Source organism: Sciurus vulgaris, assembly GCF_902686455.1.
Source record: "Sciurus vulgaris genome assembly, chromosome: 10".
NCBI lineage: Eukaryota > Metazoa > Chordata > Mammalia > Rodentia > Sciuridae > Sciurus > Sciurus vulgaris.
In genome coordinates, this window is record NC_136470.1 from 48,969,370 (window position 1) to 48,984,338 (window position 14,969).

Consider the following 14,969-nt stretch of genomic DNA (forward strand, 5'->3'; position numbering starts at 1 on the left):
TGCAAGCTTTTTGCAGTAGAGCAAAACTGGCATTTCACTTATGGGAAAATTTGCAAAAATTATACTGACTAAAAGTGAATTTGTGTTTTGGCTTTCCTGTGAAGCCACTAGAAAGGCCAAAAATACTGGCATTGCTTTGTGTAAAACCTTTCAATAGACTCCACTTGCAATCCAGCCAAGTACATAATTCAGGTCATCACTGACACATATCCACGTAGTAGAAAACTGGTCAGTGAACAAAGTGTTGCCATGAAACATGCTATGATATTGTGATGTGGACAAACCAACTGCGCAGATTATAGCTAAGGAACTTTACAGTAACGGGCTTGGAACAGACCTTTCGTAAGCCTATCCCTGCCCTCACCCGCCCTCAGTGGGAAAGCCAATTGCTTACTGATTACGACAGCGACATCACTTGGCAAACGTTTTGGCCTGAACTCAACGTGTGACATCAGGCTCCTTTAGGGTTTTCCACATAAACAAATTCTCCAAAGAAAACAGAAATTGAGCCTTAATTTGAAATCCATTATTATATCCTTTAAGGTCTCATTAACTACCCTCGGTCATGTATTTCTTAATTTTTATTTCACTTCCATGTAGATATTAACCAACACTTAAAATATGAGTGCTAACTCCTCACTCAGTTGTTTTTTTTTTTTTTTTTCAGAACTTCAGTCAAATATTTCTTTGTAGCTACCCTCACCTGCTGTCTTCTTTATAGGAGTTATGATATCTTTGTTTTGCTCTAAGTACAAGTATCTGCTAACTTGGGAGTGGATCAGGTGACTTTGAGAAAAAAAGTAAACATTATTCTTTGACCCCAGAGGATGAGTTAGTCCTGCTTTTGGGAGGGGTGGTGTGTGTTAGGAGGAAGGACTTCCACCAAAGGACTCAGTGATGGTGTTTTTTGCCCTGTCATCTGAAAATGAGACACATTACTGCTATTTCACTGTTGTGTGAGAGTCTTTACCTCACATTAGTCTTTCGTTTCCCCCACTGCCCATTTGATTGGGTAGTGTGTACTTCACACTTTGATACATGAAACCTTAAAGCAGGTGGAAGCCAGTTATATTTCACAAGGCCTGTAGTCTCCCTGCAGAAAAAAGAGGAGCTGGGAGGGTAGATGTGAATGTGCCAACAGTGCCAAGATATGGAAATTGTGATATTATACAGGACAAGCAGAGGAGGAACTATCCGTGTTTCATGTGAGTTGAGAGTAGGTCTAACATTGTCACACCCAAAGAGTTCCATCTGGAAGCTGTTCCTTGACAAAAGGGAATAAGGTGAATATTCTCCTATCATCTGGAACAGCTGAAAACTCTCTATTCACTTTTTCCTATTTCTTGGTATTGCCATATTCAGTTTAATTATTCTTCAGGAAAAAATTTATATCCTGTAAAACTAAAAAAAAAGGATCTCTTAAATTCTTTAACTGATTTCATACATGTAGTAATACCACTCTTAATATATCAATTCTTCCTTCCCATTGCCTTTATTCCCACTGATCTTTGGTGCCAATTTCTCAGTGTTATTCCTCTTTGGTCTCTTGATTTATGTAATCATTGCCATCTGCTTCCCAGGGTTACAGTATTACTTCTGGATACACTTCCCAGCCTTCCTCCAGAAGACAGTAGAGATACAGCAGTGAATATCAGAACTGTACCCCACACCTTAACTCCGTATCCTCTTGCCTTCTCATGTGATAAAACCCCTGGGCAGAGACAGGCTGTGCTGCTTTATTCCATGGCAGGCAACACTCTGACCGTGATCAGTAAATGTTCACAATAATGAGAGATGAAAGAAAGTGGCTGTGTTCAGCAAGTTAGTGCCAAATAAGTATGGAGGCCAAATGAGGCCACTAGTGCCAAACCACAGGGGTTCAAAATAATATTTAATATAACATTGTCTCATTGAATAATAAATCGCATATTGTAGTGTCTGAATCTAATCTTCCCATGGTGCCAGATTTTTTGTCTCCCTTTAATCTGCCTTGTAGATATTTCTGCAGAGTTCATAAGGGGCAAGTGAACAAGGATCTCCTTCCCACTCCCCCCCTGCCTACCTTGTAATGAGCAAAAAACTCCTAGAAAGAAATGGACTGGATTATGGATTCTCTGGTATTCTGAGCAAGTGTCTACCATGAAATGCACTGAAAAGAAATGAAAGTTTGCCATTAACCTAGATATTGTTATATCTTCAGTTACCTAGCTAAAATATGAATTGGAAGCTTTTGAATAAAGCAGTTGATTACTAGTGTTTCAGAAAGGGGAGCTCACAGGTATGTTTTTTTTTTTTTCCTGCCTCTTTCTGTGATTATTAGAATCCAGTATTGTTAGCACTGTAACTTTTATAAAAGTATATAATATGAATAACCACAGTGAAATAAATACCTAGTAAAATTTTAACATCGCAAAGCTTGGTTATTTCTATCTTTGTAGGATTGAAAGAGAGATATAAGCAGGCACGGTTGCTCACACCTATAATCCCAGTGGCTCAGGAGGCTGAGGCAGGAGGATTACAAGTTCAAAGCCGGCCTCAGCAACTTAGTGAGGCCCTAAGAAACTCAGTGAGACCCTGTCTCTATGTAAAATATAAAAAAAGGCTGGGGATGTGGCCCAGTGGTTAAGCTTCCCTGGGTTCAATCCCTGGTACCAAAAAAAGAGAGGGAGAAAGAAAGAGAATAGTCTTTTCGGTTTAAAATGTGTGGGCATCATTTCAAAGTTGATTTAGAATTGAGCATCAAAGCAGAACAAAGTAACGTGCTCTACACATGATTTTGAAATGTTTATCAACCAAACTTCCCATTTTGCAACCAGGGTTCTTAAAATACTGTCTTACAAAATAAATAAATAAATACTGGTTTACATATTTAAGCTTCTCTATTCTTATTTCTTATTTATTCTTCAAAGAATTGTAATTTGGCTTCTGCCCTTCCTGCTTTTTGAAATGACTCATTAAGCTCTCCAGTATCTTGTTGCCAAAACCCAGGACATTTCTTATCCCTTTCTGTATGATTTGATGATATTCCACTGTTACCCCTTTTGTGAAAGTCTTCCCTTGCTATGTTTTATTACCTTCTTTCTCTATCGTTTCTTTCAACTTTTTGCCACTCTTTCTCAGCTTCCTTTCTTGACCCCCTTTCCTCTGAAAAACTGCCATGCATTGATGTATTCCAGGGTTCCCTTCCCAGCATTCTCTCTCATGGCTTTAGCTGTCACCCACTGCAAATCCATATCACCAGCCCATCCTTTTCCAGACCTGTACTTCTGACTGTTGATTGTCTTTAGATCTATTCTTTCCATTAGGTATTTTAGAAGATCTAAAATAGGACTCCTCTTTCTCACCTCTTCCTAAATAAACCATTTGCCCCAGTCAAAATCCTATAACAACAAAAGGCTGTGCCCCATACCCATATTTCATATCTTGGTGAATAACCAGAGTACTTCTAAATAACTCCCTGTATTCCTTTCTGTTCTCACCAGTCACTATTCATGCTGACTATGCATCATAATATATCCAATTTATCTCCCTCTTCTTCCTTATTTGGGTGTTTGCTTCCAGCCTCCAGTCTAAGCTGTCTTTCCTCCACTTTGCTGTAATGGTTCTTTAAGAAAGATGCCTGATTGTTGTTTTCCTCACAGGTTTTCACTGTTCTATCATGCCAGCAGTGTAAAGTCCAAGGCTTATGGCTAGCCCTTCCTTTTCTCATTCTGCACTCACACCCATGCTGCAGCCACATGGAAGGCCTGGTCCCCATGCTCTTTTTCACCTCTGTGCTGATACACTTGCCTTGAATATAGTTTCCATTCTTCTTTGCTAAGGACTAAACCCCAATGCCTTCTCTGTACAGCATTCTCAGGGTAATCCCTTGCAGAGTTAGATACCCAATATGTTGCTTCCACAATCTTGACCATGCCTGGTGCTTCTGACTTACATTGATATTATCTTTAAATATGTCCTTTTTTTCCTTGCGTTGGAACATGAGATCTTTGGAAACAGAGGCTGTGGCATATTCATGCTTGTATCCCTGACACCTGGTACAGTGCCCAACCCATAGTAACAAGTTAGTCATAGTTTGCAGAATGGGTCATTGTTTCATCCAAAACAGCCTTACCTTTCACATTCCTGTTCTAGTAAGCTATGAATTCATCACTCTTCACCATTGTATTCTTTATGATTTCTTTTTTCTTCCTCCAACTGCAATATGGTTTGCCTGTGGGATTTTTCTACCATTAAAGTTGTTCCAAGATTCGTCTGTGAGATTCTTTATGTTTTTCCACGACTTTGTCCAACTACAAAAGAAAATGCATTTATAACCTGTTAGCCACAATACTGGCCATCTTTTATTCTTTTTATAAGTGTCTGTTTTGACTAATTCAGTGATAAGTTTTTGATCTCACAATTTAGTTTTTTATCCTTACTCATGCTAATTGATGCTTTTTGGTTAATTGATACAATTTTTAACACAAATGTCTCTTATTGTCATCAGAATTTTCCGGGAGAATAATCTGTGTCTCTGTGGATATCAGATACTTTCTTCATGTCCCCTTTCTGATACCCTTGCTTCTCTCCCCAGAGAAACAATTTTAAATGACTTGAGAGTGAGAGAATCCTTGCATGTGTTTGATTCTGCAACTGCCCTGCTTATCTCTTTTGCCCCAGCCCACCCTACAATACTGTCTCCCAGTGTTTGTCTCCTGGATCTCTTGATCTGTTTGTGTTCCTATTGTGCATCAAAATATTTCATTAAAATAGATAGATAGGTAGATAGATAATCAATCTGTGTTGGTGTGTATCATATGTGACCAAATTTAAGTACTAAGTTCTTTCAGGTTTTCATAACACCATACTTGTGTCTTTATTATAAAATGATCAACTGTACCTGATTTATGTTGTCCTCCTACTACACAATGAGTCCCAAGGGTTAGAATCTATATCCAATTTTCTTAAATTCTTAGCATCTAACAGAGTACCTTGCTTCAGATAGGACCTAGTATATAATGTTTACAGAGTGAAAACAAAATAATCAGGCAAGGAAATCAAGAAAGAAAGGAAAAATTCCCAGGATCAGATGGATTCTCAGCTGAGTTCAACAGACTTCGAAGAAGAACTCATTCCAATACTTCTCAAAGGTATTCAGGAAATAGAAAAGAAGGGTACCCTACAAAACGCATTCGATGAAGCTAATATCACCCTCATACCCAAACCAGGCAAAGACACATCAAGGAAAGAAATTTTAGACCAAATCCTTGATGAATATAGATGCAAAGATCCTTAACAAAATATTGACAAACCATATCCAAAAACATATTAAGAAAATCGTTGCACCATGATCAAACTAGGGTTCATCCTGAATGCAAGGATGGTTTAACATCCGTAAATCAATAAACGTAATCCATCATGTCAATAGACTTAAGGATAAGAATCATATGGTATTTCATGCCGCAGAAAAAGCGTCGACAAAATACAACACCCCGTCATGCTCAAACACTAGAAAAAATAGGGATAGTAGAACATATCTGAACATTGTAAAGGCTATTTATGATAAGCCCATGGCCACATGATTCTAATGGAGAAAACTGAAACCATTCCCTTTAAAAACGGGAACAAGACTGGGATGTCTCTTTCACTACTTCTATCAACATTGTCCTCAAAACTCTAGCCAGAGCAATTAGGCCAGACAAAGAATTCAAGGAATACGAATAGGAAAAGAGGAACTTAAGCTGTCACTATTTGCTGATGACATGATTCTATATTTAGAGGATCCAAAAACCTCCTCCAGAAAACTTCTAGACCTCACCAATGAATTCAGCAAAGTAGCAGCTATAAAATCCACACACATAAATCTACAGCGTTTTTATACGCAAGCGATGAAACAGCTGAAAGGGAAATGAGGAAAACAACTCCATTTGCAATAGCCTCAAAAAAAAAAAAAAAAAAAAAAAAACTTGGGAATCATCTAACCAAAGAGGTAAAAGATCTCTACAACGAAAACTAAAAACATTGATGAAAGAAATTGAGGAAGACCTTAGAAGATGGAAAGATCTCCCATGTTCATGATAGGCAGAATTAATATGTCAAAATGGCCATATTACCAAAAGTGCTATATAGATTCAATGCAATTCCAATTAAAATTCCAATGATGTACCTTAGAGAAATAGAGCAAGCAATCATGAAATTCATCTGGAAGAATAAGAAACCAGAATAGCTAAAGCAATCCTTACAGGAAGAGTGAAACAGCGGGTATTGCAATACCAGAGCTTCAACTCTACTACAAAGCATATAGTAACAAAAACCGGCATGGTATTGGCACCAAAATAGACTGGTAGATCAATGGTACAGAATAGAGGACACGGACACAAACCCAAATACATACACTTTTATCATACTAGACAAAGGTTGCCAAAAATGCAATGGAGAAAAGATAGCCTCTTCAAGAAATGGTGCTGGGAAAACTGGAAATCCATATGCAACAGAATGAAATTAACACCCTATCTCTCATCCTGCACAAAAATCAACTCACAATGGATCAAGGACCTTGAAATCAGACCAGAGACCCTGCATCTTATAGAAGAAAAAATAGGTCCAAATCTTCAACTGTTGGCTTAGGATCAGACTTCCTTAACAGGACTCCCATAGCACAAGAATAAAAGCTAGAATCAACCACTGGATAGATTCAAACTAAAAGCTTTCTCTCCTCAAAGGAAAACTTCAGTAATGTGAAGAGAGAGCCTACAGAGTGGGAGAATATCTTGCCACTATACTTCAGATAGAGCACTAATTTTCAGAATGTATAAAGAACTGAAAAAACTCTACACCAGAATACAAATAACCAGTCAAAAATGGGCTAAGGATATGAACAGACACTTCACAGAAGAAGCTTACAAGCCATCAACAAACATATAAAAAAATGTTCACCATCTTTAGTAATAAGAGAAATGCAAATAAAACTACCCTAAGATTCCATCTCACCCCAATTAGAATGGCGATTACCAAGAACACAAGCAACAATAGATGTTGGAGAGGATGTGGGAAAAAGGTACACTCATACATGCTGGTGAGGCTGCCAATTAGTGCAGCCACTCTGAAAAGCAGTATGGAGATTCCTTAGAAAACATGGAATGGACCCCACCATTTGACCCAGCTATCCCACTCCTCGGCCTATACCCAAAGGACTTAAAATCAGCATACTTCAGAGATACAGCCACATCAATGTTCATAGCTGCTCAATTCCCAATAGCCAGACTGTGGAAACCAGCTAGATGTCCTTCAATTGATGAATGGATAAAGAAACTGATACACCACACACCACACACAATGGAATATTACTCAGCTATAAAGAATAATAAAATTATGGCATTTTCAGGCAAATGGATGAAATTGGAGAATATCATGCTAAGTGAGATAAGCCAATCTCAAAAATCCAAAGGACGAATGATCTCACTGATAAGCGGATGATGACACATAATGGTGGGGGGGGGGCAAGAATGAAGGAAGGAGGGACTGTATAGAAGGAAAAGAAGGGTGGGAGGGGTGGGGGGGGAGGAAAAAATAACAGAATGAATCAAACCTCATTACCCTATGTAAATGTATGATTATGCAAATGGTATGCTGTTACTCCATGTACAAAGAGAAACAACATGTATCCAATTTGTTTACAATAAAAATAAATTTTAAAAAAAGTTAGATTAAGAAAAAAAAAAGAAAGAAGGGAAGGAGGGAGGCCACTGAGAGCAAAAAGTAGCTCAGGATCTTTCGATTGATAAGTTAAAATTGATTAAGAACATGGTTTTTAAAACATGTGACTTTCTACGTTAAGCATTAGATAATATTTTATTATTTGCCCTTTGCCTTTATTATGAAAGATTGAAAATTTATTATTCAGCATGAATTGAATGCCAGATAGCATTTTTAGGATGTCTAGTGGGCATCCCAAAACCTGTGTTCTTGACTAGAAATACAAGCATAAGGCAACCAAGTCATTTCAGAAAATGAATAGAAGTATGAAGGTATGTGTCCTGCTTATGGAACCCAGTAATTTCTCTTGGACCTCTAAATGCTTAAACTGGTTGTTGAATTTTCTATTATGGGTTATGTAATTTTGAAACATACTGTATTATGCAATTGTTGATGATTTTTAGTAAATATAGCCAGTCCTTTTATGGAAGCTAGAACTACCAAGTTGCATTGCCTGCTATCAGAGGCACTGTTAACTGATGATCTTTTTTGGAGCAGGAAACTATATTGATTTGTTGTGGTGTCAAGCCACTACAGCCCTCTGAAAATCCCATCTTACAGTTGCCCACACTTTGCAGTGCATTGTCAGGGAAGTTCAAATCACTTGCTTTTAGAATTTGAGAGTAAATAATGAAAAGATAAGCTTCCATTTAGGGAAGTTATCAACTGATTTAGAAAAAAATTAATTTAATTTGTCACAGAAAGGCTGGAAAGAATCAGTTCCCTTTGTTTAGTATATGACCAAGTAAGTGGCGTCCCTTCCTTCAACCTCACCTCTTTCTAGTCATTTCTTATCACTACCAGCATGATCTTACAACAGTGGGATTAGTTGTTATTCTATGCAGGGCCAAAGACTCTTTACCAACTGCACCCCCTGCCATTTCAGTCCCATTTCCATTCCATTCCCCACCTTTCCCACCCAACTTTGTAACCACCCTGCACTTTAGGAAATTTTTAGAAATCACTCTGCTTTTCTCAGTACTAAAACCTAGAAACCTTTTCCCCTTCATTGAGCTTCATCAGAAGTTTTTCTGTCTTCTGTTCACTCCTAGGTAGCATTGTTTGCTTCTTGTATCAGTGCCTAGTTCTCTGGTTTTCTTCTGTCACATTCCATGATTCTCAAAAGAGTGGTTTGAATTTACTACATGTTGTTCAGTGGAACCACCAGGCAGCTTATGATTGTATCAGCATTAATTGGAAAGCTGTCCAATAGTACCTTGCAGAGAGAAAGTTCCAAAGAAAAGTGTTTCTGATTCCGGAGATATTTTAGCCTGTATTTCAAGCTTTATCCTCTGACTTCATTTCTCCATGTTAGAATGCCTCTTAGAAAACAGGCCATGGTTTTCACTCAGTCTGTTCCTCATTCCTGACAGATCAAATGATGGACCTGATACTCCCTGAATGCATGTGAGTTGGCCAAGCCACATGAATATTCTATACTTCAGGTTCTTCATATATAAACTTGAGTTTCAGAAAGTTGATTGTTCATAAGATCAGTTCTAGTGTCAAATTTTTGCAAAGCAACCCGTATTTTAAGGTGCCTATTCCACCATCTATTCCTGGTACTGTGATAGTTGCCGTGGAGAACACAAGAGAAGTTTTGAACTCTAAGTGCTTCCACTCTCACTAGGAAGATAAGATAAACATGCAATCATTAGGAGCAATATATGGTGGCATATCATTAAGTATGAAAGGCTAATCGAAGAATGATTTTCCTTTTTTATAATCCCCACTTGGAAATTGAGTGAAACTCGGGAAGAAAACAGGAAGACTCATCAGTCATTTCAGAGATCATCAGGAGCCGAAGAATTGAAAAGATGGCTTCTTAGTGTTTCCTGTGCAATGACAAGCTCCCAGCTTATCAATTCAGCCTCCTTGATATGATGTCCTCCTACCCCATCCCCTGAAGCAGTCCAGCTGCTTGCCTGGGATGAAAAAAGCATAGTATCCCATTAGGTTGGAGTGTTTGGTTATCTTTCCATGGTTAGAGGGAATAAAACACAGAGAAGTTTCTGTCTTTTGCCTTTTCTGCTTAATATTTGTTTAGAAATTAATAAGGACCTCTGTCTTAACACACCCCCTGTCACAGACCACCCTGATTTGGCTTGGTCTTCTTTCTGTGCTATAGCTTTGATTCTCTTTGTTCTTTTCTCTTGTCTCTATAGATTGTCCTTTACCTTGGTTGTCTTTTTTTAAATTACCTTAAATATACTGATAGGAATAAAGCTAATCTAAGAGAGCAGAGAATTATTGGCCTTTCAGTATATCAAAGTTAACCAAATATGATATTTATTTTCAAAGTACCCTTCTTCTTCCTTGACTGTACTGAAGTCTAATTTCCCTTGTTAACACAGAATCTGGAAAATAGCTTATCATTGCCTCCGCATCTCAGACCCTAGAAGTGAAGGTATGTTTCTCAGCTCGGTGCTGCCAGTACAGACCTTCCTGAATCCCTTCCTTGTTTCATCCTTACTCTGAATGGTGTTATTTTTCTCTCATATTCAGAATCAATCCCCCAACAATCTTCCCTTCCACACTGAATTTTGGTAGCATTCTAGGGTTTTTCTGACTTAGCTGGACCTTCATGTGGCTCTTTTCTTTAGGCCTTGTGTTGTGATTTGGGTGTGAGTATCCCCCCCCAAAAGCTCCTTTATTAATGTGGGAATAGTTAGAGTGGAATGATTAGATTATGAGAGCTATCACCTCAGCAGTGAATAAATTCTTTTGATGGATTAAAATTTTGAAAAGGACTACTGTATTTGGGATAACTATAGACAGGTAGGTTGTAAACTGTGAGAAAGTGGGTCCTGGAGGTGTGCTTTTGGGGGTTTATATTTTGTCCCTGATGCCTCTGTCTTCCTGCTTTTCTCTTTTTCTTCCCCCACCCCTTCTCTCTGCTTCCTAATTGCTAGTACCTGAGCAGCATTCCTCCACCACACCCTTCTGCCACTATGTTCTGCCTGACCTCAGATCCAGGGCCATGGAGTCAACTCATCATGGACTGACATCTCTAAAACTGAGAGCCAAAATAAACTTTTCCTCCTCTAAAGTGTTCTTGTCAGATGTTTTGGTCACAGTAACAAAAGGCCGACTACCATAGCTGATCAGAATCCCTCCTTTCCTCAGGCTACCTATTTGAAGCCCTTTGAAGCCTATGCAGTTCTCTCCAGGTACTAGGACTGCACACATCTTTGCCTTCTCAGGCTTGTTTCCTGCTTGACTAGGACGAGTCTATCAAGCATGAATATTCTATTTTTTTTCTGCTTCTGCTGCTACTTCTAAACTTTCCTGTATCCTTCTACATTCATAATCTTTGTATCTGTATGTACTTGCTTTTTAATCTATTTGTTTCTTTCCAGCCCTTGTTTTACCTGTGGGTCTCTCTCTTTATATCTTGATGCCAACTCTCTCCCTTCAACTGTGCCTGCAAACACAGTCAAGTTTTCCTTCTCTTAAAGACACACATGTACACATGCAGAAAGAGGAGGAGGATTTACTATGAAGCTAATGAAACTTAAGTTTTAGGGCATATTTACTTGCATGGGCATCTCACAAGGCCTTGTGAGGATCCCAGCAATGTGTTTACCTAGTCACATGTTTTGTAAAATCTGCAAAAGTAAAATATTTCTGTTGTAATCTGTTAAGACCTCTGTCTTTTTTCTATTTTGACTTGTTCTCCATCATATTTCCTTTTATGGTTGGTAATTTTGAAAGACTGTGAACATTTTGGGGGTTGTGCTAAAGGAAAGTTCAGTTAACATTTAAAGCAATATATTATGCAGTTCACAGGAACTTAAATGTATAATTAAATTATTGCCAACCATCTTGATGGAGGAAAGGCTTCCGGAAAGACTTTACCAGCCACTTCATTGGTTCACTCAGCCATTGTTAAATAAAGGTAAAAGGTCAGAGATTATATTACAAATGATTATGTCCTTTGGTTCCCAGCACTGGAAGTTTGTGAATTATAGATAAGAAAGGTTAAAAATATATGAGGCCAGAAACTGTTCCTTCTATGGAAATTTCTCTTTTAGTCCTAGCTTCAGGACTTCTCTTTTTCCATGCAGATCATCCGTGCATTTAAGAATTGTCTTATATTGCATCTAATGCTTTAATGTACTATTTAGTGATCTTCTTTCATGATATATAGACTGTTATTGCCAGAACTGGAAAGCCATTCCTACTCCTTCTCTAGGTTTTGTTTTCCTGACTAGTCTAGCTCAGTACTCCAGCAGTATACGTTTTTTGAGAGATCATTTGTTTTCTGTCACTCTCTTAGATTCATGAAGGCAGGAACCACACAATTTTTATATAATTATATTTTCAATAAATATTAATTGTGAATGAATAAAGTGAAATTTAAAAACTAAATTATACAGTTGCTTAAAATATATACTTTAAGAATTGCCCTAGGGTCATGCTAATATGGTACTCAGATTCTTTTAGTATCTTGGTAAGTCTAAACTGTTATTATATTTTCTGTGATTTAATTTGGGGAAAACTAAGAATACATTAGTCCATTAACTCAAGTACCTGTTTTGAAAGTTACTTCCAGTGTAGAACCCTAGGTTGGAAGGGAAGAGGAAAGAGGAAAGGAGAACTGTCACGGGCTGAGTTCTTGCCTCTCCCCTCCATCTGACTACAGTTCTCCCCTGGCCCCACTAGTTCCTCATAAGTCTCTGTACCTATTATATCATGAAACCAAAATTTGTTCTAAGTTATTTTGCCTTAAGAATTAAGAATTAAATAAATCTCTCTGGTTTACCCCAGATATGATAAAACTCTTCTAGATTTTTTTCAGAAAGAACATTGTGAGGAAAATAAAAACGAAGACAGGATGCTAACACCCTAAGATGGAGGACCACAAAAGAAGAGGAGCTCTTTAGCCTGCAGATGTTTAGTCCCATGTGACAAGGAGGGCCACCCTGATCTTAGTAGGAACACCACCATCCCCACCTTTCTTTTTTTCAGCCCTATCTTGGGAACCTTAATAGGAGTTCCCCTTTATTGTTTATTCTCTGGTTGTCCCTCTCACTCATTATTCCTCGGTAAAAGAAAAGAGTAGATCACTGAGTCGTTGTGTAGGTAGAGTTATGTGGGCTTCAGGAAGTTTAATCGACTCATAGCTGAGGAGAGAAATCTGTAAGGTGGAATTGGAAGGAAAGAGGAAAATTGGTAAATCATGGAGGTGGGAATGTAGGATGGGGTGTGTGTGTGTAGATATATCTGTTGAAGGAATAACCAAAAAAGTTGTATTTTATTGCAGAGACAAACTGGATAACTTTCAGGGACAACTTGCAGTTAAGATCAAAAGCATTTGTTTAGAGTCAGAGTATTGCAATTTCCTACTGATCTTGATGTAAATTTGGAATCAGTCAGTTTCATTTCACACTGAAATTTGAGGGTGATGCCATTTGTGGAGTTCCGCTAGGGGTGTATTTACTGGTCACTTATTGTCACTTGAGCTCATACAGATTGGGGAATTTGTGCCTGATGTTGTTTCACAGTCAATATGTTGGGTGCCACGATACAGTTTTAACACTGTTGACTTGCATGTGGCCTCGGCTCCTTTTGTTTAAAATTTGGATTAAGGCACAAATCAACAGACTTTGGGTGGTCTCATCCTCACCCCTCAGAGAACTAGATTCACATGACCAAACTCCTTTACAACTTGGCAAGGTGGTAGTCTTCTCTCATGAGACACCCAAGACAATAATAGCAAAGACATTCGAGGTAGAGTGCCAGAGCTTATGTGCAAGAAATTTGCCCAAAACTTGCTTTCATTCACTCTAGCCTTAACTCATACTCTTAGCTGTTTCCTTTTTATAAAAATGAAAAATTATGAAATGTTCCATTGAGGTCTCAGAGGAAAATAGAAGAATAAAACAAGGATGCCAAAGAGTTTCAGAAATGTCAGCAAGAAAGAGAGCAAGAAGTACTTGTGTGCAGTGGTGGCCATGTTGGAACTGCTCACCTTTGCCGTTGTAATAGCTGGGCACACTTGGTAGGGCAGAGGTCTTGGTTGTCATTAAACTTTTGAAGGAAAAAGAGGGTATGTATTTATCTAATATCTGCACTTTTAAAAACTGTTTCTTGGGCAGTTCAGATCATTTCCTTGCCCAAAATTTTTATGACACAATTTCAGTGTTTTCAAAGAAATTAACCTCGATGACTGAACTTTGTCTGTTTTTTATTATAGTTTGGGTAGCCATCAAGTCCCTAAAAGAAGTACAGGCTCTTGCGGGGCTGGGGGGTGGGAGTGCATCCACATGCATCATGCACATACATGTGAGAGAAAGAAGAATTATCTTGCATTTATTATGTTTCAGTCTGATATCAAGAACCAATCCAGTAGAAGCATCTATTACCATTCATCTCTCTCCCTCTCCTATAGAAATTAACAGTATTTCTCTACTTTGTGTGCATTTTCAATGCATTAGAAAGTAAAATTACAGGCTGGGCATGGTAGTGTACACCTATAATCCCAGGAACTTGGGAAGCTCAGGCAGGAGGATCCCAAGTTCAAGGCCAGCCCCAGCAGCTTAGCAATTTAGCAAGATCATGTCTCAAAAAATACAAAGGACTGGTGGTGTAGTTCAGTGGTAAAGTGCTTCATATCCAGTACCAGGAAGGAAGGAAAGAGGGAAGGAGGGAGGGAGGGAGGCCAGCTGGTTGTAAAGAACTAGAGGGCATTACAGGTCTTGCCTGCTTACAGACCCAGTGCTTCACTGAGTGTTGAGCTTCACCTTCCTGCCAGGGTTCACCCTCATGTGGTGCATACCTCATTCATTGGTTTCTCATAGATGTCCTCCTGCCAAGGGGTAGATTTTGCTTGAAAAGCATCTCTCTGGAGAGCCTCCAACACCTTTTTTGGAGTGACAAACCCATACTGAGCTTCCAGCAAAGCCAAGTTCATTTTTTCAGCCTTTAAAATACCTATGACTTCATCGCGAGCCTGTAGGAACAAAAGATATTTCAAAAAGCCTGCTTCATCTACCAGCAGTCTCAGCAAGTGATTTCTTACAAGAGTTGATTTTTCTTCAGTTTCAAATATAAATAAATCAGATTTGGGTATAATACTTGGAAAAGGTAACAAAACTATGTCACTTCAACCTTCTTATAATCTAATTACATGCTAACAATATTTTAAAGTTATCACTATACAACATTGGGGAACTATATAATATATATATTTTTTTTTAGTTTGACAAACAGATAACGTTATTCCTCAG

The 14,969-nt window shown here is 38.3% G+C and overlaps 2 protein-coding genes across 3 annotated transcripts in view; one reads left to right on the forward strand and one right to left on the reverse strand.

Annotated features, from left to right (window-relative positions):
- CMSS1 (cms1 ribosomal small subunit homolog) overlaps positions 1–14,969 on the forward strand; it is a 367,164-nt gene that overhangs the window by 113,102 nt on the left and 239,093 nt on the right. The gene's annotated exons all lie outside the window — the stretch shown is intronic.
- FILIP1L (filamin A interacting protein 1 like) overlaps positions 1–14,969 on the reverse strand; it is a gene marked incomplete at its 5' end in the record, with an annotated part of 121,987 nt that overhangs the window by 106,319 nt on the left and 699 nt on the right. Inside the window, 5 exon segments of the mRNA XM_079100533.1 lie at positions 4,115–4,142; positions 4,145–4,163; positions 4,165–4,238; positions 4,241–4,292; positions 14,519–14,692. Of these exon segments, the coding sequence (XP_078956659.1) occupies positions 4,115–4,142; positions 4,145–4,163; positions 4,165–4,238; positions 4,241–4,292; positions 14,519–14,692 (347 nt within the window).